General features: G+C 41.5%; 3 protein-coding genes across 4 annotated transcripts in view; 2 read left to right on the top strand and 1 right to left on the bottom strand.

The window, feature by feature from the left end:
• The first annotated feature begins 6,375 nt into the window (after positions 1–6,375).
• On the top strand, positions 6,376–14,794 carry cacfd1 (calcium channel flower domain containing 1). Of its 2 annotated transcripts, none has more exons than XM_061263009.1 (5): positions 6,376–7,224; positions 10,316–10,388; positions 11,201–11,326; positions 11,807–11,914; positions 12,707–14,794. In XM_061263009.1, exons 1-5 carry the CDS (start codon positions 7,113–7,115, stop codon positions 12,795–12,797), a joined length of 510 nt encoding a protein of 169 aa, XP_061118993.1. In that variant the 5' UTR covers positions 6,376–7,112; the 3' UTR covers positions 12,798–14,794. The 2 variants fall into 2 exon arrangements, with proteins under 2 accessions (XP_061118993.1, XP_061118994.1); XM_061263010.1 differs by lacking the exon at positions 12,707–14,794 and adding an exon at positions 12,466–12,686.
• Positions 14,795–14,989: 195 nt separating this feature from the next.
• Positions 14,990–19,157, bottom strand: rexo4 (REX4 homolog, 3'-5' exonuclease). Its single transcript, XM_061263389.1, has 8 exons — positions 18,610–19,157; positions 18,139–18,449; positions 17,682–17,831; positions 17,380–17,573; positions 17,120–17,208; positions 16,951–17,025; positions 16,674–16,748; positions 14,990–16,552 (listed from the first exon to the last, which is right to left on the bottom strand). The coding sequence occupies exons 1-8, from the start codon at positions 18,817–18,819 to the stop codon at positions 16,406–16,408; spliced, it is 1,251 nt and encodes a 416-aa protein (XP_061119373.1). The 5' UTR covers positions 18,820–19,157; the 3' UTR covers positions 14,990–16,405.
• A 1,514-nt stretch (positions 19,158–20,671) lies between these two features.
• LOC133141697 (formin-binding protein 1) overlaps positions 20,672–22,578 on the top strand; it is a 75,587-nt gene continuing 73,680 nt past the window's right edge. Inside the window, exon 1 of the mRNA XM_061262325.1 lies at positions 20,672–20,857. Within this exon, the coding sequence (XP_061118309.1) occupies positions 20,834–20,857 (24 nt within the window). The 5' untranslated portion in view covers positions 20,672–20,833. The remainder of the gene's footprint in view (positions 20,858–22,578) is intronic.

The following is a 22,578-nucleotide window of genomic DNA, read 5'->3' as shown; positions in this document are numbered from 1 at the left end:
AACGACTTCATCAATCGATTATAAGCCAGTCTCAGCGAGAGGTGCATCACAAATAATGACCTTCAAAAATTGAGATTGGAACATGAGCGGACATTGGGCAGCAAAAGAAAAAACGTTGTGTGCTGTACTGCACAACGCTGTGTCCCGAAAATGACCTGTACTGGTCTGCTCCTTGTGACTAGATCCCAATAAAAGGGAGGTGTGCTTATCTCTAGCCTTACATACAGTCTGTGCCACTGTCGTTACAGACCAAGGACAGCTGGCTCAACCATCAATCAGCAGAGAAGCTGGAGGGAGGCCTGAGAGCAGAGATAGCAGGGACCAGGCCAGCTTTTAGCCCCCAGGAGTGGAGAGCTAGATAGGGCAGCCGGGCTGGGTGAAGAATAGGGAATATTTAGTGTGTCAAAAACATGTCTCAGGGGCACGTACTGTCTCTCGTAAACCTCTTTGATCAGAATTTTAGCATTACCCCTTTGGAATTTGCATCTGCATTATGTGGGAGTGCAGTATGTGCCTCATCATTCTGCCAAAAGAGAAATGGAGGAAAATAGGCAGTAGCCTATTCCATTTCAGCCCACACATGTGTAGCGTTACTGTGGGGGTACTGTCGTGGTCTATTGTTGTTTGTTTTCTTGTTTGTTTTTTTCGTAATCAATAGTGTCGGTACAGTGCAATCCTGCCTTTCTACCCTTTAAGACAAGCTGAAACAGAAGTCATGTGACATACTGTACACACGAGTGAGACGGATCTTTCGGGGGGAGTTTCTGAAGGGCCGGGAGTTGATTTGACTGGTGCCAAATGAAGAAGGGGACGTCAAATGAGGATGTGCACTGCTGTATGAAAAGGATATTCATTGGAGGGGAATGCAAAATTTACATTTCAATGGCAGACACGCCCCCTGGTACACGGTTGGAGAATTGTTTCAGCTTGTGTTTAGACCATTGAGGATAGGCATGGATAGTCCTCGACCATATAGGAAGCTTTGTCAGACAAAAGCAGACACCATCCACACACACACATGCTGTTAGGACAGGGGTGCACAACTTCGGTCCTCAAGGGACGGTCTACGTACTGGTTTTTGTTCCAACCAATTGCCTTGTTTCTCCAGTCCAAATCCGGACATCTGGGAACCGACTATGCAGGCCACGGATTCGCCAAACGCAGGACCCGTGACCTGTTCTAGAGAATTCCTAGCTCACTGGCTATCTTCCTGCACACCTGCACACCTGCACTAGCTTTCCCCATCTCTCTCCCTCTCCCTGCTTAGGAGGACTTTATTACTAAAAAATGTCAAAGCTCAATCATAATGTGTTTTGGCACATAACCCCCACTGGGTCCAGCGGAGGCAGGTTAATCATACCAGGCGCTTTTCCAAAACGGGTTGCTGTAAAAGCTCCCATCGTTTCTGCCCGGCCACTTGAGATGTGCCAAATCTCCGCAGTGCTGTCTGTCCCTTTAAGCCCTGCTATGTTCACACTGGGCTGAGAGAAGAAAGAAAAACACATCGGATCATTTTATTACTGATTTTCATCGTGACACAATGACTAATTCAGCGGCACTGGGAGGGGTATTGCTTTTTCTCCGCTCTTCAGCTCCCTCTCCAGCGCTGACCCTTCCAGGCTTCCATGTAGATCACATGGGCATGTCGGCCAGAGGAGGAAGTCTGCTGTGAAACAATTGGCTGCTGACTCTGAGGCTTATCAGCAGGCCTGACCTTTCCGTGTATAAATATCTTCCTGCCCACAGGCTCTTATCTCCATCTTCTCAGAGGCATTCGCAGGTTATCTATTGTAATGATTGTTTTATATTGCAGTCAAACGTTCTTGCGGTGCTATAAATAATTAAAGCGGCATGTCTTTCTTCAGTGTTCGCTTGTTACCGTTAATCTTCTAAAAGATTTCCTGGGAGCAGGCATCCTCTCTCTACACTGCTTCTATTATACGCACAACAGCACACTCAATGTGCATCCAAAGATTATCGTGGTAGGTGTAATTATTTACAAAGTCATTTACAGTCTGCACAAAGAGACCAAATTGTCATTATATCTGGCTGTACAAGTGGATCGTAGCTTAAACTGAAGGCTATATACTGTAAGCAATGGATGAGAGAACATACAGAAAATGTACGTGTTATGAGTGCTCTCCTGTGGTCAGAACTGGTATAGTTTATCTTTAAATGTTTTTACATTTAAAAAGATCTCAGAGTCTGGCTGTTCATGAATAGAATATTCCATTTTGTTAGTAAGTTTTATTTGTATAATATAAATAAATAAAGAATTGTGCTACAACACGCTGATAAAGAAAAGTTACTAAATCTAACATTTCACACGAGCCTCAGTCACAGGATGGCACCCACACTGTCACAGGCCTTTCATGGACGTGCTGACAATTTCCTCTACTTCCTGACTCAAGCTGGGATAAAATAGGGGACAGGCAATCTGAGGATATATGAGGAAGGTGCTGCTGTCACTCCCAAATGTGATGGTATATTGTGTTTTATTCTTAGACTGACTTTATCCCCATGATGAAAATGCCACCCCCTTATCTAGAAAGACCAATCTGCAGCTTGCGAGCTCAGCTGTCACTCTACCCAAGGCAGAATCTTTCTGACAAGCTGAGAAGCAGTATTGTCAGCTTAGGCAATTCAATGTCAGATGTAACACCATTAAGGGTTGCTAAGTAAATGCTATCATTTTCATTGCTTTTGCAAATTTGCGGCATTAGCAAATAGTTTAATTGTAAATCATTTCAGAACCTGGTGTTGTTGACAATATGATGAAGGTAAATACAATTTCCATTACAGAGGTCCCAAAACTTGCAATATTCATTGAAACAAGTTACTCGATCTACAACAGTTGTTGCTTGTGATAACAATGGCAAGCGTGAAATGGCAAATGGTTATTTTTCCTTTTGAATGAAATACTTTGATATGTTCTGTCATCTAAGAAAGATGCTCACTTAAACATTGAAAATATGGAAGCATGACTTCCTACACCAGTTCACTGGACCCTCAATACTGTATAAGCAACAGTGCCATCTACTGGAGACAACTAGCATTTGTGATTGCTTCTCTCAACAATATGACAAAATGGAGATTTTGTCCTTCACTCTGCACCATTCCTATGCAGTCCATACAATTATGCTAATGATTAGCTCAGCAGTGAAGTTAATAAATCCACAATAAGCACTATTTGAATATACAGGGTGTGTACAGTCAAAATCCTGTCAAGAGTAACCTTTTTCTTAAAGTCTGGAGCCTGTTTTTACCACAATTTGTTACATTTTATTGTGAACTATATGAACTTTGTTAGACATATGATTAATCTATCAAAAATGCTTTTTGGTGGTTTCCCTTTTCTTCCCAGTTTTGCAATGGCCAATCAAATGCTAACAGTGCTCATTGCTGCAGCCTATTGATACAGGAGAGCCTGCAAAAGCTTGTGCTCTCCTCTGAAGGACTGCCACTTCTTCTGTCAGCTGCCTCTTCTTATGACAGCGCAGTTCTGGCTGTGCAGGCAGGAGATGCAGGAAGACACTTACCATGCAGCGGAACAACGCTTTCAGTGTGATCTCCTTTCCAATTCCACGCCACGGCGAATCCTTCAACTTCAGTTTGGTCATTATCAGCATACAAGGAGAACTACCTCATACAGTATACTGTAATGGTAAATGGTTGGCATTTATATAGCGCCTTTATCCAAAGCGCTGTACAATTGATGCTTCTCATTCACCCATTCATACACACACTCACACACCAACGCCGATTGGCTGCCATGCAAGGCGCCGACCAACTCGTCAGGAGCATTTGGGGGTTAGGTGTCCTGCTCAGGGACACTTCGACACAGACCGAGCAGGGGATCGAACCGGCAACCCTCCGACTGCCAGACGACTGCTCTTACTGATGAACGGCATAATGAATTCATCAAAGTACATTTTGACGAAAAATCTGGTTGTGGGGACTTGGCCATAAGAGGATTCTCCAGCAGAACCAGAGTCCAGCAATGACTCCAAACATACATCAAATTCCACACAGAAATAGTTAAGTGAAAACAACATGTTCTGCAATGGCCCTCTCAGTCGCCAGACTTAAATCCTATAAAACTGAACTGAAGAGGGCAGTCTCTAAGTGCAATCATAAGGATATCAATGATCTTGGAAAGTTCTGCATGTAGGAATGGTCGAAAATGTAGTCTGTAACCTTATCAGAAAGCACAGGAAAAGACTCATGGCTGTCATCTTTGGCAGGGGTGGTTGCCAGGGGTGCAAATAATTGTGAAACCGGTTGTTGGGGGAGAATACTTTTTTATTTTTTTTATTTAAGACCTGTGTAATCATTAATAAAGCACAGTACTTTACACATGTTGGAAAAGAAAGTTTACATCCATAACAGTATTTGTTTTCCTAGTTTTGCAGTATTTTTGTGCACATTTTTCAAGGGCGCCAATAATTGACCTGATTGTGTGTAGACTGGGTGTAGAAGGAATGTAAGTTTTAATTAAAGAAAAAAACAGGGATGTGACTGAGGTAGTGAGATCAGGTAGACTTGAGTCGCTGGTGTGCGATGAGTTGCTGTCATCCTGATGGACTGAAGCCTCCCATCTCTGGGCCACACATTACATTACATTACATTATTGGCAATTGGCAGACGCTCTTATCCAGAGCGACGTACAGTTGATTAGACTAAGCAGGAGACAATCCTCCCCTGGAGCAATGCAGGGTTGAGGGCCCTGCTCATGGGCCCAACGGCTGTGCGGATCTTATTGTAGCGACACTGGGATTTGAACCATCAACCTTGCCTGTCCTAGTCATTTACCTTAACCACTACACTACAGGCCGCCCGCTGGTGCATCAGCCTGCAGAGCTGCCAGCCAGTCTATTCAATAATACATCACAAATTATTTTCACCTGAAATTGTATGCCTTTCATTTAAAGAGTTGGAACATAGGTTTAAAACCAGTCGTTTCAGGATTTTGTGCAAACTTCTGTTCTGCTTAATTATTTAATTAGCTCTATCATATCTTGATCTGACATTTGCATAAGTACTAGCAACATCCACAGACTGCAAGTGTATTCTGAAGATTATACTGTACTCTAGCAAGGGGCTCAGAAAATTAAAAAATTAAAATGGTGCTTGTCCCAATGGTCCAATGAAGATGAGAATGTCAGAAAATGACTCAGAATATGATAATGATCACAATCCATTTTCAAAAAGAACAAGCAAGAGGAACTCCATTGTGCTCAAATGTCTCTCTGGTAGAGAAACAGTTTTTGCTCCAAGTTCAAAAATAGAGCAAGGAAATGTCCTATTAGTCAGAATGGGAACGTTGTGTGTGAGGTTCCGGGACATATGTTATTTCTCCCAGAAGCATAATTATTTGTATGGCTGGGTGTTTGTCACAGAAATCGCCAGTGATTTTCTCTTTTTTGGCTTATATTCCCTGTTTCTTTTCCGCAATTGTTTTGGAGGATAACTAATCAAAACAAACACACGCTCTGCCCGCGATGGTCAAAAGTAATTAAAAGCAGAATTGCAATGCATTTAGCATACTAATTTTTTTTGTTTTTAATTCTTTTTTTTTTTTTACTAGCGCCAACACTGTTTTTAAAACTTCACATAGTGTCACTACGGTTGAGCACGTTATTTCAGTCACTTCCCACTGCTTCGCAGGAGACATTGGTTAATTAAAAAAATTGCTTGGCTGCAAACAATAATTAACATTTACTATTACAAATCTCGCTCTGGGAATCTCTGATTAGTGTGATTCTTGTTCCAAAGATTATTTCAGTGCATCTTCGGAGCCTACACAGCGAGACGCTTGTGCCTCGGTTTACGCCTACTATTTAGAGGCGGATAAATTTCACGCACAAACTGACCCTCATTAATTGCGTTAACTTTTGTAAATTCTAATGAATTTAAATCCATATCCATTAATGAGAGAAGCGCACTTTGCTTCGACTTACCGAGATGACACCATACTGCGGTTCCAGCCAGTTTGATACATGGGATGCCTGAGCTGTGTGCCTGAAAATCGTCGCAAAATGTTTAGTAAGTGTGGCCCTATGTGTACAACAGCCGAATAAAGGTATCCTCCAATTAACAGTTTTATATATGATAGAAACAATTTTTTTGCAATTACTTTTTCCCAGGTCTGTTAGATTTGTCCATGAACTGTCCAGGTCAGGGTATACTCTTGGACAAGTCTTGAATTCTGCCATTTTATCCAAGAGAACTGTGCAAGACTATAATCTCGGAAAGCAGAATTCACTTCAAAATATATAAAAATTCCATTCAATGGTCCGTCTTTTTAAGTGTGAGGGACAACCTTTGTTTTCCTGAAATGACGTAAATCAGTTTAGTCCCACCCACAATGCAACGGGGACAAACCCAGGGAAATAACAAAAGAAAGGGCTGCAGCTGACATCGGAACGCGAATAAGACAGATACAACCAGCATATCAAAATTATACGTATGTAAATGAAACGGAGTAACATTTTGCCACATATACAGACATTTTCTGTCTCGAGGGGAAATCGCTAGCTAGAAAGGCTTCTAGAATCTTTCAAAGAGCTGTTTGGAAGGAAGAAAAACACTAACTTAACATTAGCTCAACGCTGCTTGCGTTAATCTAAGTTAACAATGTCTAAAAGTTAATCGAATGAAAGTCACGCTTGGATGACAATCAGGGCAGGAGTCTGTATGGTGTTTGTAAGTTCGCGGTTATGGAAGAGAACTGACATAAAGCGTGTTATTATTTGACAAAATATAGCTAGCTTGCTAACTTACCTGAACGAGCTAGAGTAGACGTCAGCAGCAAGCTAGCTAGCGAATGCTACGTTAGCTACGCGTCTGCTCATGTTACCTCGATAGCTAACGCTAGTAGTCAACTACATGCATCTTCATGACACATTGATGGAGACCTTTTAATAATACACTATATCATAAAACCTTAACTAACTTGTCAACATACCAAAATAGTTTTAATACGTATTCTTGCACCGTAGAAAAAGTGAGGTTGTATTTTCAAACCAAACATTGTGGGTGCTTAGCCTGTAGCTATTGCTTAGTGAGCTGTAACTTATACGGCAGAACACTGAATAATTCACTGAAGTAAAATGAGCGCCACTGAGCAACCTGCCCCTGCCAACAAGGCCAACACCGACGATGATGGCATGTCTTGGTGGTATAGATGGATCTGCAAGATCGGTGGTGTCATCGGCGGAATCTGTAAGTATGGCATCTCATTTCAGGAATTAAAGGTCACGTAGGTCTGTTTACACGGGCTGTATCTCACATCAGACTTGCCATCTCATTTGTGTTTCGGTCGGTGACTTTCAAGTCTTTAATTTTTAGCAAATAATCAGGGAGACTGCAGTCAGTGGGATGCCGATTCTGTCATCTCTGTAGCTGACATTAGATTCCCATCAACACACATTTTTCTTTAAACGTACCACAACAGTACATTGTTTGGGTTGCAGAAGAAGTAACGGGTGTTTTCAATAACCTGTTCACATGTACTGGGACTGTAGTTTCAGGCTTTGGCTGCAAACTACAAAGACATAATGGTCTCAGTGTCAGTTTTCCCCAGATTGTTGTGTAAGAATCTGGGAACGCCAGGAACAACAGATGCATTATGTTCACATCCAGTGTTGGTCTTTCGCTGATCTATGGTTTCCCTTGCTCCGGACGATAAATAAATCCAGAGGCTAAAATCTGATGCAAAATTGTTCCCTCTGGGGGGCTACTGAAATAACATTTCACTATTAGTCCATAGGCTATCCATTGATGATGCTGTAGTCCTTCAAATGAAAACACTACTAAGGTGTGAAAGACATGGTTTAATATGAACTCCATGCTACAGAGCTATAATGTAGATGAAATGCCATTCGCCATGTTGGCTTTGTTTAATCTGGGATGTAATCTAGAGATTTCTCATCACTTGAAACACTAGGTGTGCCAGTCCTCTCTCTCTTAACTGCCAGGGACGATGTACTTTTTGTTTTTTAATAAACCCCCTGCTATCAATGTTGATGTCCCATCTAGTTTTTTCAGCCTTCTGAGAGCTGGTAGAATTGAGTAGAATTAATATTCACACAGTGAACAAGCAGACTTTTCAGTGCTCTACTGTCTCTGCAAACAAAGCAGTCCCACATCTCAGACAGTCACTGATCATGCTTTTATGGTGCCCTCCATTGTCACATGCTAACAGCATCCTATTCAGAACAGGGTCTGCGCATCCATTAGCCGCCTCCATGCTGTGGAAGTGGAATAGTTTGTTTTTCAGCATTATTGATCTCCCTGTCCACAGGGTGTCTGCATTGATCCGTGTTTCTAAACGCAGGAGCGGTCTGTGAGCTGTGTTCCCCTGACCCCGGGTCCCTTGTTGTGATATTGGAGTCAGTGGCTGCAGCTGTATTGTGTTGATGGTAGACTGCATATTCAGTGCATTCTCTATAAGAAGATAATGATATACTGGGAGGTTGGTGTAACACCGGGTCACAGGCGGTGGCTGAGTTTAAAAAGCTCTCCATTGAAGAGAGATAATTTGTCCTGTTAATCCTCTGAGTTTCTTTGTTCTGTGTATTTGCGGGTGTGCCCAGCTTCCAATCAGCCTGTGTGGTGTCTGAACATGTCATTCGCAATTCTGCTTACTTTAAATCTCATCTGGAGATCAAATGCTATTTTACACCTTGGATGGGCTGCGTCATTGCATTATCTTTTCTTTTGAGAAAAATATAATAGTGATGACTAGTATGTAATATTATATGAGAATATTTGATTATTATTATCTCATGACCACTCGGTCCGAGAACAGTTCATAGGTTGGAATACCCCAGCCTGTGGACTGACACAATGGTTTGTATACCCAGTAACTCCAAATCATTTATATACAACACACTATTATTATTTTACAGTCCTAGTATTTCACAATCTAGCTTTACATTTGTTGAAAAAGTAAATGCATAAAATAAAATGCATCTGCTGTATGTCACTTTGGATTGGAGCATCAGCAGAATGCCTAAAATCTAATTTATTTCAGGATGAGAACATCTTTTTTCCCAACTTTCCTTTCCTCAATGTGGCATGTCCGGTTGTGTATACATGCTGCAGCATCTGCCACCGACACGTGTGCGCACAGGAGCACGCGGAGGTACCAGTCACTACTCGTCATACCAGTCACTGGCAGGCTGGGCCTCGCACAGACAGAGGAAGACACTGGCAGCTGGGCCTCACACAGACAGACAGTCAGAGGAAGACACTGGCCGCTGGGCCTCACACAGACAGTCAGAGGAAGACACGGGCTTCACACACACAGACAGTCAGAGGAAGACACGGGCTTCACACACACAGACAGTCAGAGGAAGACACGGGCTTCACACACACAGACAGTCAGAGGAAGACACGGGCTTCACACACACACAGACAGTCAGAGGAAGATACTGGCAGCTGGGCCTCACACAGACAGTCAGAGGAAGACACTGGCAGATGGGCTTCACACACACAGACAGTCAGAGGAAGACACTGGCAGCTGGGCCTCACACAGACAGTCAGAGGAAGACACTGGCAGCTGGGCCTCACACAGACAGTCAGAGGAAGACACTGGCAGCTGGGCCTCACACAGACAGTCAGAGGAAGACACTGGCAGATGGGCTTCACACAGACAGTCAGAGGAAGACACTTTGTGTGCAGCTTAGTAGGCGGACACATGGGGGCAGCTGGTGTGAAACTGTCATCCTCCTGGACAGAATCCTTCCTGCCCTGGGCGATGTCCAGCTGTGCTTCCCTCACTGAAGCAGAGGCAGCTGACAGCAGTTGGCGCTGGCGCAGTCTAGATTCCCCATCCATCCATCCATCCATCCATCCATCCATCCATCCATCCATCCATCCATCCATCCATCCATCCATCCATCCATCCATCCATCCATCCATCCATCCATCCATCCATCCATCCATCCATCCATCCATCCATGCAGCAGAACAGAGCCCTGGACCTGGAAGTCGAAACGTCCCTGTATATTAGCAGGCGGTGTCCATGTGCTTACTCAGACTGCAGTCAAACACCCCGTATCAAAGCGAAGATAAATGACGCCCACAGAGCTATTATTAAAATTTTTAAACAAGTACCTTTCAGTAAGACCCTGGATGGATGCATGGATGGGTCTTCATGAGTCCCTTTTCCATTTGGACTGTACTATAATTTCAGGCGTTTTCTAATGTAAGATGCACGTGAATATGTATGTATGGCCTTCCAGAAGTAGTTATTTTGTGTGTGATAACTTGTGTGTGCGAACCAAGCAGCCTGCATTTCTTTCCACAGCCTGTGCCGTGGCAGGAGTGTGGAACTGCGTCACCGTTAACCCCCTCAACATCGCAGCGGGTGTGTGGATGGTGTAAGTAGAGGCCTTTGGCTTTATGGTCAACACTGCATGGTCAGGGGCCTGATAGCTCTTTTTATGAGGTCGTATACATACCCTGAGGTATATGATGATCATTTCAGTTCTGTGTGGGTGGCTGAGTGAAACGTATGGGCTCCTGTAGAGGCTTTGCTATATGTCATTTTTTAATGGAAGTAAAGAGTTGTTCTTGCACTCTGTTTAGTGCTGCCTGTACATTATACTGGTACAAGCGACAGGCAAAGGAAATCAGAATGTAGTATTCCAACCTGTGAATAGCCTTTTTATTTACATGCATATTTATTGCGAACTGTTGTGAGAATGCATATCCTGGCGCTGATTATAGTTTTTATAAAAAAATATATCTTTACTTTGAAAATGATGCCTTCTTTAGCTGTTGCTAGGTGATGCCATTTCGGCTCTTTGCTTTGAACTGTTTTCTGAATTTCACTGATATGTACTTGCACAGATTGTGGAATCTGAATAATGGATATTCATTTACTGCAAGTACAGTCTGCAGCAGTTCAAATGAATGCTGACGTTTTTGACATTTTCATCAGACCCTTATTCATATTCCAGCCAAATTCGCAGGACTGCGTTATTATTTGGGTGTATTTGTGTTCTGGTTTATTATATTTAAATATTATATGAATGTATTATATTAATATATATATTAATATATTTCAATATTCCAAATATTATCATCAGTGCCCTCTTTATTTATAGAAATGTAGTCCTTTTGATGCAAACTCCTGGTGTACTTTGGTGAGCTGCATGACCGCTGGCCTGACGCTGTCTCTCCTGTGTAGCCTGAACGCCTGCGTGCTCTTCCTGTGTGAAGTCCCTTTCTGCTGTCAGTTCATCGACTTCGCCAACGCCGTGGCAGCCAGGGCCGACCGACTGAAGCCCTGGCAGAAAGCCATCTTCTACTGCGGGTAAACACTCACTGCCACTTCTCTTTTAGAAGCGTATGACTATGAAGCAGCCTGTAGGGTAGTGGTTAAGGTAAAGGACTGGGACACGCAAGGTCGGTGGTCCTAATCCCGGTGTAGCCACAATAAGATCCGCACAGCCGTTGGGCCCTTGAGCAAGGCCCTTAACCTTGCATTGCTCCAGGGGAGGATTGTCTCCTGCTTAGTCTAATCAACTGTACGTCGCTCTGGGTAAGAGCGTCTGCCAAATGCCAATAATGTAATGTAATGTAATGAAGGATGTTCCTACAAAAAATATGCCTGTCGGCACCTGAATCAACCTGATATTAATTCATTGTCATTTTTACTTTGATGTATTTATAGATTTACTTGAACAACAAAGATCTGTCTTAACCTTTGTTCGTAATATCATACACATTATAATAAACAGAACGAGTATTACATGCCGCTGCATTATGACTTTTGGTGGTCTCTTGTGTGCAGGATGGCGCTGTTTCCTGTCTTTCTGAGTTTTTCCATCACCACGTTATTTGGGAACGCGATCGCCTTCGCAACAGGGGTCCTGTACGGACTGGCATCACTGGGAAAGAAGTGAGACAAATTTCCTGACTGATTTATTTTTATTCACAACATGATTCAGAACTACCAAAGCATGTCTAGTGCAGTTGCTAATGGCAGCTTGTAGATGCTATTGAAACATGTTAGATGAATTGCATCTTCATAGTGCAACATTTTCCAGGGTTGGAGTGAATTATGTTAACATGCACTCAGTTCAGCAAACAACACAAACTTAACAGTTCATTTGTTTACAAAAAAAAACCATTCTGGACATTTTTCAGTTCATGAATTGAATTTCAGTTAATTTCTTGAAATGACCCAAAACTCTGCATTTTAATTTAGTATATAAGCATGTTCTGAAGGCACAGTTAATACTATTGGGTGGAACGGTTATGAAATATTATTTGGCTGCCATGGAAAATGTCTTTTGTCTTCAATTTCATGCATTGAAAAGCTTAATTGAAAGTATGACAAAAAAAAATATCTCTCTCCCTTTTTTCTCCCTCTTTCAATTAAATAAATTAAATATCAATTAATTTAATTATATTAAATATGCTCTGTCAACATTACTAACATTTGTGTAGACTTGCCTCATAAATCGGCTGTAGTAATGTAGTATAATATATAATAATGAACTAACACCCGAAACTCAGCAACATTCTACCTGCTAATATACTAAACCAATGAAACGTCGACCGTGGTACTAATGTTGTTAACAGTTAGCTTGCTAATTAAATGACGTAATGTGCATAATTGCTGTGACTAAGACATCAGCCATGAACGTGTCTCTGCTCCCCGCTCTCCCTCCTCCCAACGCTCTCTCAGGGGAGACGCCGTGGGCTACGCCCGGCTCCAGCACGAGAAACAGGCGGACGAGGAGAAGCTCACGGGGACAACTGACGGGGAGCCACAGTAACCTCACCCCCTCACCCCTCACCCCCTCGCCCCGTGACCTCTCTGCTGCTCATTCCCAGTCTTAACGTAGAGTACACTGCATCGCTGCTGCTGTCCAGTCCGCGTCACGTGAGGACTGTTTCCTGTTCCGTTTTCCGGTTTTATTTCTCCTGCTAAACCACACCTTCTGTACCGCCTGGGAACGGTACTGCGGGGAGTCGTTTTCTCAAGAGTGTTATCAGCCATATCCAAATGCGTGGTACTTGTGTGTGGAAAGGTATGATTTTAATATGATGTTCTATTTAACATGGCTAAGCTTTTTTTTTTTGTGTGTGTGTGCCTTTTTGATTTAGATTTTATTTTTTTCATTTTAAGGTTTTGAGGGTAATGCTATTGTGTCTTTAAGACGGAATGTTTATGTACAATTCAGGTTACTGATCTCATCCAAAGGTATTGAAATCGTTCTGAAAAATACAATGTTTTTGACATTGTACGTGATGGTTGTTTAGGCAGATGCTATCGGGCAGGTAATGTGAAAATACGTAATGCCTTTATTGTGACCATGGCTTCCTGTTCGCCGAGTGATGGTACTTTTAATTTAGTTTTTCTTCCTCATGAAAAGATGCATGTTTGGACATTAGGGCAAAATGAAAATATACCTATAATATATTAACCACAGGGACAAAAAAATGTAAGCGCCTTCTCTTTGCATGGGTGAAATCTTTGCTAAAACTCTATTTTGTGAACCTTAACTCAAAGGCCAGTTGTGTGGTTGTGGTTTTTCCTGTGGCATAAAACAAACTGGAATGGTAAAATGTCCGCTTGTGGCTATGCAGCTCAGAAAATATGCCTACTAATTTTCCTGTTTTTAGTCTGTCTGGGACAAATTCTCCTTTAAATATTAAGTGTGATATTGCTGGACTTATGAAAAGAAGCCCCTCTCCAGGCCTGTTGCCAGGCAGGATTTCTGTGGCATTTTTATTCAAGGACTTGTGTGTCTGGCGTGTTTTCAGAGTGGGGGAAAATGTTTGAATAGTCCTCCAGATGATAAGAACGTGAAGAAACCACACGTGAACCTGGATGGACTATTCCTTTACATTGGATGGCTAATCGGTTGACAGATTACTTTTTTTCCTGTAACATTCCTCCTATCAAGATTGCACTGTATACAGTATGCGTTGGCCTGTGTGTGCACGGGCACACTTTACAGCAGAATGGGTGCTGAAGAACAGCGTTTAAGCAGCTATCGGGAAACACCCCGTCTTATCCCAGTACCACTGGCCTGGTTCAGCTTTCAGCATCAATATCCACATTCAAACACTGGACACTGTGTGCACTGTGAATCACAGCTCATCAGGGACATCCAGGCGTGGTGTTTGCAGGGTCATTTTACAGCCAGGATCATTTAATGCACCAGCTTCTGTACAGACATTAACATTCACCACCAGCAAACGGTATACCTCCCATTACTACTAAAGTTCCTACTGCATAATCTGTATAGAAGTGCTTTTTGACACCCAGCATACCAAGGCGTTAAATAAGTTCAGTGACTGGAGCGACATTCGCTGTCTGGCATTACGGCTGTCGTAACACTTCACCGCTTTGCTTTTTCCATCAACACTAGTGTTCAGTGAATGCAGTTTCTGAAGACCATCATGAACACCAGCGTCAGCAGTCGTGTCCAGTACTTCAAACGCTAACAGGAGTGTGCCCTTTGGTGCTGCAGTAGCCATGCCTGTGTGTGAAACGGTGGGAGAAACGGATGTTACAGTGTAGGTTATCAGCACGCTCCTCTAATTGGCTTAAATTCAAACTGGCCCATTTGGACAAATTGCAATTAGGACTTTCATTTTGTGTAATGGAGTGCATGTCCCACCCTTCAGTTCTGTTTCTACATTCTGAGCCTTGGATTGTTGTGAAGGGTGTGTGTGTGTGTGTGTGTCATTTTGATTTGGTTGGTTTTTTTGCGCTTTGTTTTGGAATAATGAACTTGAAAAGCAAATAAACAGTGCTTGTTTACTCACGAGTTTTGTTTTCCTGTATGATAAACACCTTTAAACATGCTTTCTGGCAATAGAATAGCAGATCGATTCCAAGTTATGCAAGTTTCCAAGTTATGCAAAAGTTAGTCTAAAATCACTTCATATTAGATGAATGCATCTTCTTGTTCTCTGGTATGTGTCTGTAACTTACAAATGAAAGTTATCTGGAAATTGTTTTATTGGTCTGAAATGTTGGAACGACACAGAAAATAAGTTCAGGCCTGACCTTTCACACTGCAGTAGGAAAGCCAGTTGCTTCCTGCTTCAATACCCATAAGACAGGTGCACACTAGCATTAATACATCATGGCATGAGCAACTGGATGCAGAGAGAATGTAAATACACAATATAATCAACAAGGCCCATTTTTCACTAGATGGCAGCAAAGTGAAAGTTACATTTTTAAAAAATATTTAATCTACCTAGACTTAAAAATTCAAAAGGATAGTATGGTTTTGGTACTGACTAGCACTTGATTCTGTGTTCTGAAATGCGTGGTTGGCTTTTTTTCCCCCACAGGAAAGAAAAACTCCAGAGCACATCTCGACATGAGGACTAGCAAACTGTTTTATGGCAAAGTAATACAGAATAACCTGGCCTCAGCAGCTCTGGCTCATACACCGGGGCACAGAAATGAATAATTCCAGGCCAGGTCCATTTTGGTCACCCATACATAGATTTTTTGAAAAGTAGTTTCACTCAGTCAAAAAACTACTCAAAAATACTGCTTGTGTGTAGAACTATAAATTAATTTGGGTGAGATAGGAATGCTAACCATACTGCAAACATCTGTGTTAATATCAATATCTGTATCGATATTTGTTCATTTGAGTTTGCATGCTGTCAAAACAGGTGTGAAAATGAAAGTGCACAAAACTAAAATAAAAGGTACATAGTCATGTGCACAGTCACCAACAAAAAAGAGAAGTTATTTTTGGTCAGCTGGCTTCACCCGGGAGGCAATGATAAACCAGATAAGCACAACGCAAAACACCTAGGCACCACCCACAATACATAATATAATTTAGTACCGACTGGTGATAGGACAGACTGGGTGAAAAAAGGACTCGACACCTCTCAGAAAGAGCCAATTATCAAATTATCAGATTAATTCCATACCAGGAGCGTGAGAACATGAAAACTCCAAACCAGCAAGTATGTCACAAGATGTAAACAGAGTGAATGAATGAGCAAATGTATTTAGTCATTCAACTACAGTAAAATAGCAAGTCACACCCATCGGTGCCAAGTACAGTCTATGTCTTATTCTACGTTAGTGCACTTGTTGCACTTGTTTGTCAGCGACTGAGCTCAAATAAACTGTTATGCAATCCAGTGGGGCACGGCTGTGGTTCTCATCCCAAGCAGTACTAGTACTGTGGATGCACCACTATTTTACGGCAACTCCTTGGAGTACCGACGTATGGAGAGATGGCTTTAAAAGCTTATACAGTCTCTTCTTCCTCGGCATGTGTGTCATTCTTCAGCATAGTCCAAGTTTTCTTCAAGTGACTGAAAAAGCATACTCTAAACAGAGTAAATGTGGTTCCAAAAATATTTCAGTTTTACACCAGACACATTACACTCCTCAGTCTGATTTGCTCTTTGGAAGCCTGGGTTTTCTTTCAGTCTTTTCCTTTGTCGATTCGGCTGTTTTGTGCCTGGCTTTGATGTCCATCTCCCACTGCTTCTTCACTAATGTGTACAGACGCATGGTTGCTTGGGCATCTTGTACCTAGAAGACACAACAAAAAAACAAATGGGCTATTGAGGGAAATTAAAAACAACTAGTTGTAATTTACTGAACAATGTCATGCTTTTTGTAATAATGGCACATAAATTTGGCCAGTACTTACAGATGAATGTTCACCTTGCTGGACTTTGACATGGAGTATCTTCTCACAGAGAAGTTTTAATGAAGGCCGACCACTCTGAGAGGAAAAAGACAAAAAAAAAATGCATACCGAGACAGTTAGTCATGCCCAAGATTCGAAATGCAATTTCCCTTTTCTGGCATATTACTGCAAAATGTAGGTCTTCCTTTCGAGACCAGGATTCAGGCAATCAACCACTTTGACAATCTGTGTTTATGAAGTACCATGCATTTAATTGTACAGCGCTTTTTTAATTTACCTTTACAGTTTTCTTAAATGGCTTGTATTTCTGTGTGTCGCGGATTTTCTTTTTTGGGTGATCTAGGAACAAAATCTGCAAGAGAAAGGCAGTCATTATCCAAGTGAACTTTCTGAAAATATGGTATACATCTGGTGTCTTCTTTATGAAACACTAAGCAGGAGTATACCTTGAGGTCATTGTGTATGGCATGTCCCACAAGAACTCTTCCCTGTAAAATATCAGCCACGTCCTTCTGTACAGTCTTCACATTTTCCCCTGCAACAAAGAACATGGAGGAGTCAACCTTAAAGAAATTCAAGGAATGTAGCGTATGATTTCAAAATGAGTCACTTAAATGTATGTGTGTATTTTTTCCTTACTCGTAAACATGATAGCCTTATCTTTTAAACAATCCTGACAGCCAACAATGTTATATGTGAAACTCACCATTGATGATGTCTTTTGGCCGGATACCACTGAATGCTGTCCTGTAGTCAGTCACTCGCTCTGTGGGCTTGACGTATTTGTCATAGATGCACTTTCCAAACTGGTTCACAAGAGATACCCTGGCCACAATGCTTTCCTCACCATCAGGCCCAACCCCAACCATCTCACAGTCCATAGCCACCGCTCTGGTCAGTCTGTGTGGTTGCAGAGGAGAAGAAAACGGAAACAGACCTTTAACCAGACCAAAGGAAAATAAATAAATAAATAGATTACTGAGAGAGCAGTGTCAGGACACGACCTACCCCTCAAAAGCACGGTCCTTCACAAGGGCGGCATCAGTGGACTGCCGGTCCGTCTTTGTCCCGCGTCTCCTGCGGATGATGTCAGCGGCTTCGGTCCCCACCGTGGCCTCAATGTCATCTGGGTCCACATCATCAAACCAGAGATCTTCCCTGACGAACAACACGTGTGTGACAAATCAGGATAAAGTGGACTAGTATGTCTGTAAACCGCACCACAGCTACGGTGCATGGCTACTGTACACCACGGCCATTGTTCTGGATCATTCTGTCCTTCACAGCTGTAAAAGCTGACAATAGTGTGAAGATCAGCGAACAGTATGGCTTTACATTTAGTGGACTAGATTAAAGCATGAGGACACAAACATTTAATCCAAGAAACGAGACAGACATTTAAATGTCTCATTAAAATATATCAGCATGAAAACGTGAAAACTGAAAAAAACACATCAACACCTACTCAGTTGGCTTCTTCACAGCCTGTTCCTCAGCCTTCTTCTCCTTTTTCTTTTTACTTTTCGGTTCAGTGGTCTCTGTCGGCACCTTTCCATCTGTACACTTTCTTTTCAGGGCCTTGGACGGTTTGGACACAGAGGGCTGACTGCCATTCTCATTGAGTTTTAATGAGTTTTTTGGGCACACCTGTGGTTTGCCAGTCTTATTAGGAATATGTCCAGAATGTTTCTTCTGAACTTTTCCTTGGCTGGAGCTCTGGTCCTTATCAACTTGGTCAGCTGCAGTGCTTTTCACCTTGGTGCTCATTTTTAATGTCTGAAAAAAAGTGACAAAAACGTCAATTCAATGACATCTTACTACTGATTAAAAGAGACCATGTTGAGTAGTGGGTGCAAATATTTGTTCAATAAATTACAAACACAACTTGTGTTTCTGTTTTTTTTCCCCGTAGTATGCCTAACGTTACTTCACTTACCTCTTGCAGTGTTTTCCAGTTTGTTGAGAACAGTTGGGGATCCTTGGGAGGAAGAGCAAATATGGGTTTCTTCGTATGATTTGCTGTTGCCACATTTTCACTATATTTCCAAAACCTCTTTTTCTTCCCAGATTTTAGGTTGCTCTTCTGAGAGTTTGGCGCCTTCGTTGCCACAGCCGTGTCGGACGGTTTTGCCTTAATTTTGGACATCGTTAACTACTTCGGCTGGGCAGTAACCAAATAACTCCGATTTCAAAATCTTCTTTTGACCAGGAGGCTATGTAGCTTTCTCAATCGCTGTCTATTAACTTATTTAACCAGCTAGTAGTAGCTAACTGTTGAGATAACCCTAAGTTGACTATCTTAGCTAAGTTAAATTGTCTGTAGGTTAGCTAGCGAGTTACAATTTCTTGGCAGGCAGCAAACTGCAACATTGTGTATATTTAATATGCAGTTCGATGCATTTACCTACGTCTTACATTACTATGATACAAATAAATACTACCACGTTCTTCTTTCCACCATGCTGTTTCCGAAATGCCACACGATGTGCCACACCAAAAAACGGTCCAAGGGAAACATTTCACTGGCCCTTGAATAATTGTTCCGCCTTGGTAAAATGCCTGGACAATATGAATAAACAAATGCGAACAATTGTAGGCATTTCAATTTATTTACTTTTATAAGATAATAATAAATAATAATCTTAGAATTGCATATTATAAAAATGAAACAATTATAGACAACTAATTCGGCGAAACCAATAGAGTACAAAGTGTATTAGGCCTGCTTGCCAACTAAAAGTGGAGGCTCCCCAATAGATGTCACTATTCACCTTTGCATGACTTCGTCCTAACCGAGTCCTCAAACAGAAAATTTAGCTACAAATTGAAATAATGTATTTTTTAAATTTGCTTGCTGACTATAAATGGGTCTTTAGTGAAAATAAAAATTCCCCACCATTATGCCTTCTCGTGTCCAATTGTTGTATCTGGCCTATTATAGCTAAATAATCTAAGATTAGGGCATTTTCTAATCATGCCTACATGCTACTGTTGATAGAAAATCCAAAATCGCACCACATCATTCAAGTCATTATTAATTTCGTTAAAATTATTCCTAATTAACATCTTGCGCAGTTGTATTGAATACATTCAATATATTCGTTTTAAAAAGAAAATGTATATAGAATGTCAATTAAAGAGGACATGTGGAATAAGTTAATTGTAGCCTAATTCCATAAAATGGATGAAACAGAAGATACATAAACAATAACTTGAGGGATTTATGTTCTAAAAAACAACTAACTTCATGACTGATTGTATCACTGATTTTACATCATTGTAACGTTTTCGGGAAAATCCTATACCCTCCATCATTAAAACATTTGTTCAAATGTATGCGTTTTCCTTATTTCGTATTCTGGCTACTGTGGAGATTGACGTAGATCGATACTGTTTGGCTACTACAAACAAACAAGGTCAATGTTCTAATTCGCGTTTTTTACGTTCACACGGAAACAAACGATTCTTTGTTTTATAATTGTGTCAAAGAAATGACATAAACAGGATACATAATAAGAAACAAATAAACAATATCAGACATGTTTTACTCGTCTCAGAATAAACAATGTTGTGATTGTCACACCATGAAGAAGCCAGTGTACGTTGCCAGTGTTCATAGGTCAGAAAAACTTTGTGTTCCAAAGCCAGAGTAGACTATATAGTGGGCTGATTGGTTTGATCACCAGCATGGTTTAGCGATATTATGACACGTGGCTGAAATAGTGTGGAAAGAGAATAAAATGTATATATATATATATATATATATATATATATATATATATATATATATATATATACAGACAGTCAACATTATTTCTGTGAATAAATATCGCTGTTTACCTGTGACATATTTCGATGCATGCCACACCCCCGTATTGTAACAGTAATTCTCTCATGCAAAGGCTATAGCTGCATCTTTCCTCCCGCACAGTGCACGCGCCTGTGCAGCTGTCATTGGTTGAGGCGGGTGCCCGTGCTGCGCTCTGTTTGAAGATTATGCAGCAGCTCCTAGCCATTTTGTGCAAGACAGAATGAGGAGGTGAAAGAGCCACATTGAAAAAGGAGAACAAACGAATCAGAACGCACAAAATAACCCAAGTACCCACTGCTGACACACTTGACCATACCGTGGATTATTACGAGGAAATTTCCTTGGAACCATGAGCTGGGGGACAGAGCTATGGGTAAGCATGTTTTAGGTTCTTTAGATAGATAGCTAGCTAGCTATTTGGCCATTGAGTCGCTTACGAGATAACGGTTTCTCAATCTAGCCAGATACCCCGTATGGCGCGTGGAACAATTAACGTTAGCTCGCTAGCTAGTTAGCCAGCGAATACGACGCAAATGTCATGTCCATTTTGCGTTCTTCTATATTATGTATCATATAGCCATCCTCGTTGGTAGCAAACCGTCTTGCTGTAACGTTACTGTATCATTCATATTGACAGTGTTCAATGAAGCTCCTTGCTGATAATATAGTTTATATGGCTACGCTATTTTAAAGCAAGCTTCACGCACTGACATGTTATTTTAATTCATATAGTTAATCAAGGCATCACTCAGGATTTTATTTCATATGAGTAGCCAGTATGGTGTAGTGTAACTACCGTTCCTGCATGTTGTCACTTATCTGAAAATAAGGATGTACCGATGGGTTGTAACGTTACACAGTTCGTGCTGCATCGAGACTGAGAACTTGCACAGATTTCTGAATCTTGCAAGCTAGTCATGCATGGCTAACAGGTACATAGTCCAGCAAACTAATGCGAGCTGTAACAGTTAACGCACGCTGTACAATATGTGATATTTGAAGAAAAAACTCGAGGCTCGTATCTTACGCACCACAGACTTCGTTAGAGGCAGTGCATTTGCATCACGGTGGCTAGTAGTCAGTGCTTTCTGCCAGGCATGCAATATGCAATAAATCGAATTTCATTTGGCAGCCGGATTGCCAGCTAACGTTAGCATAGTCCACACTGATGCCGCAGAACGCTTCGTTGTGCATGGCACACATAGTTAGCTGGCCAGCTGGCACGATGTACAAAGAATCGCTAAGTTAACCTTACTGAAAAAATAACCTCACAAGCTACACCTATTATTAGGGTCACCACATGACGAAATTAGATTACAAAACTACATAAATGAAAGATTGTTTGCGGTAATATCATCATTGGATCAATGAAGCAATCATAAAATGTTTTAAATAAATGACATTTATTCAGGAGGGTGCTGACGGCGTGTATTTACATTGTTCTGTATGCCGATCACATTTGTCGGATTGACACTGTATTTCAAAGTTATATTTTGGGTGTCCTTACAGCAATCCCTTATGGTGCAGGTGAGCAATTCTTAGTCCTTTCATAATTAATGATCAATTATCCTTGAAAAACATGCTGTTAAAATTATGACAATTCTCAAGTTATCCCAACCCAAAGTTTCCAGGTGTCCAGTGGATGCTCCAGACCGTACAGTCTTTTGAACTCCATATAGAGCTGTGTTATGCATGCTACATATGCGGGAAAGTGATGTACATTTAATTTAAGTTTAATTTACTTGAGCTTAGTGACATTATGTCCTGACACATGATTTCCCTAACTGTAGACAAAGCCCTTGAGCATGCAGGAGGACTGCCAAAGGGGAGGTCTCTTAGTTTGCACCATGCACTACATCACTGTAGTAGGATATAGCTTCAAAGTGTGTAAAAAGTACAGAATGAGAGTATTACTATCTGTGTGATGTTAGTGATTTGCAAAAGCGTGTGGCTAGCTCTCTGACTGAGGGGTTCTACCACTTGCCATGCCTGGGTTGTGCATTTCAGGGCATCGTGAACTGGTTTATCAAACCTCAATTCATCATTATTAGTCGTGAAAATTCTGGGTCAGATTCAGGCTTGGAGCTTAGGGTG

Source organism: Conger conger, chromosome 12 (assembly GCF_963514075.1).
Source record: "Conger conger chromosome 12, fConCon1.1, whole genome shotgun sequence".
Classification (NCBI taxonomy): Eukaryota; Metazoa; Chordata; class Actinopteri; order Anguilliformes; family Congridae; genus Conger; species Conger conger.
This window is presented reverse-complemented; position numbering and strand designations above follow the sequence as displayed.

Bases quoted from the DNA above. Each gene is read 5' to 3' on its own strand.
- rexo4 (XM_061263389.1), bottom strand. From the start codon at position 18,819: ATGTCCAAAATTAAGGCAAAACCGTCCGACACGGCTGTGGCAACGAAG. The intron at 17,209-17,379 runs GTGAGTTTCACA...TCTTTGTTGCAG, and splicing joins GCCAAAAGACATCATCAATG to GGGAAAATGTGAAGACTGTA. The intron at 17,026-17,119 runs GTATACTCCTGC...TTTCTCTTGCAG, and splicing joins CCATACACAATGACCTCAAG to ATTTTGTTCCTAGATCACCC.
- cacfd1 (XM_061263009.1), top strand. From the start codon at position 7,113: ATGAGCGCCACTGAGCAACCTGCCCCTGCCAACAAGGCCAACACCGAC. The intron at 7,225-10,315 runs GTAAGTATGGCA...TTCTTTCCACAG, and splicing joins TGGTGTCATCGGCGGAATCT to CCTGTGCCGTGGCAGGAGTG. The intron at 11,915-12,706 runs GTGAGACAAATT...ACGCTCTCTCAG, and splicing joins CTGGCATCACTGGGAAAGAA to GGGAGACGCCGTGGGCTACG.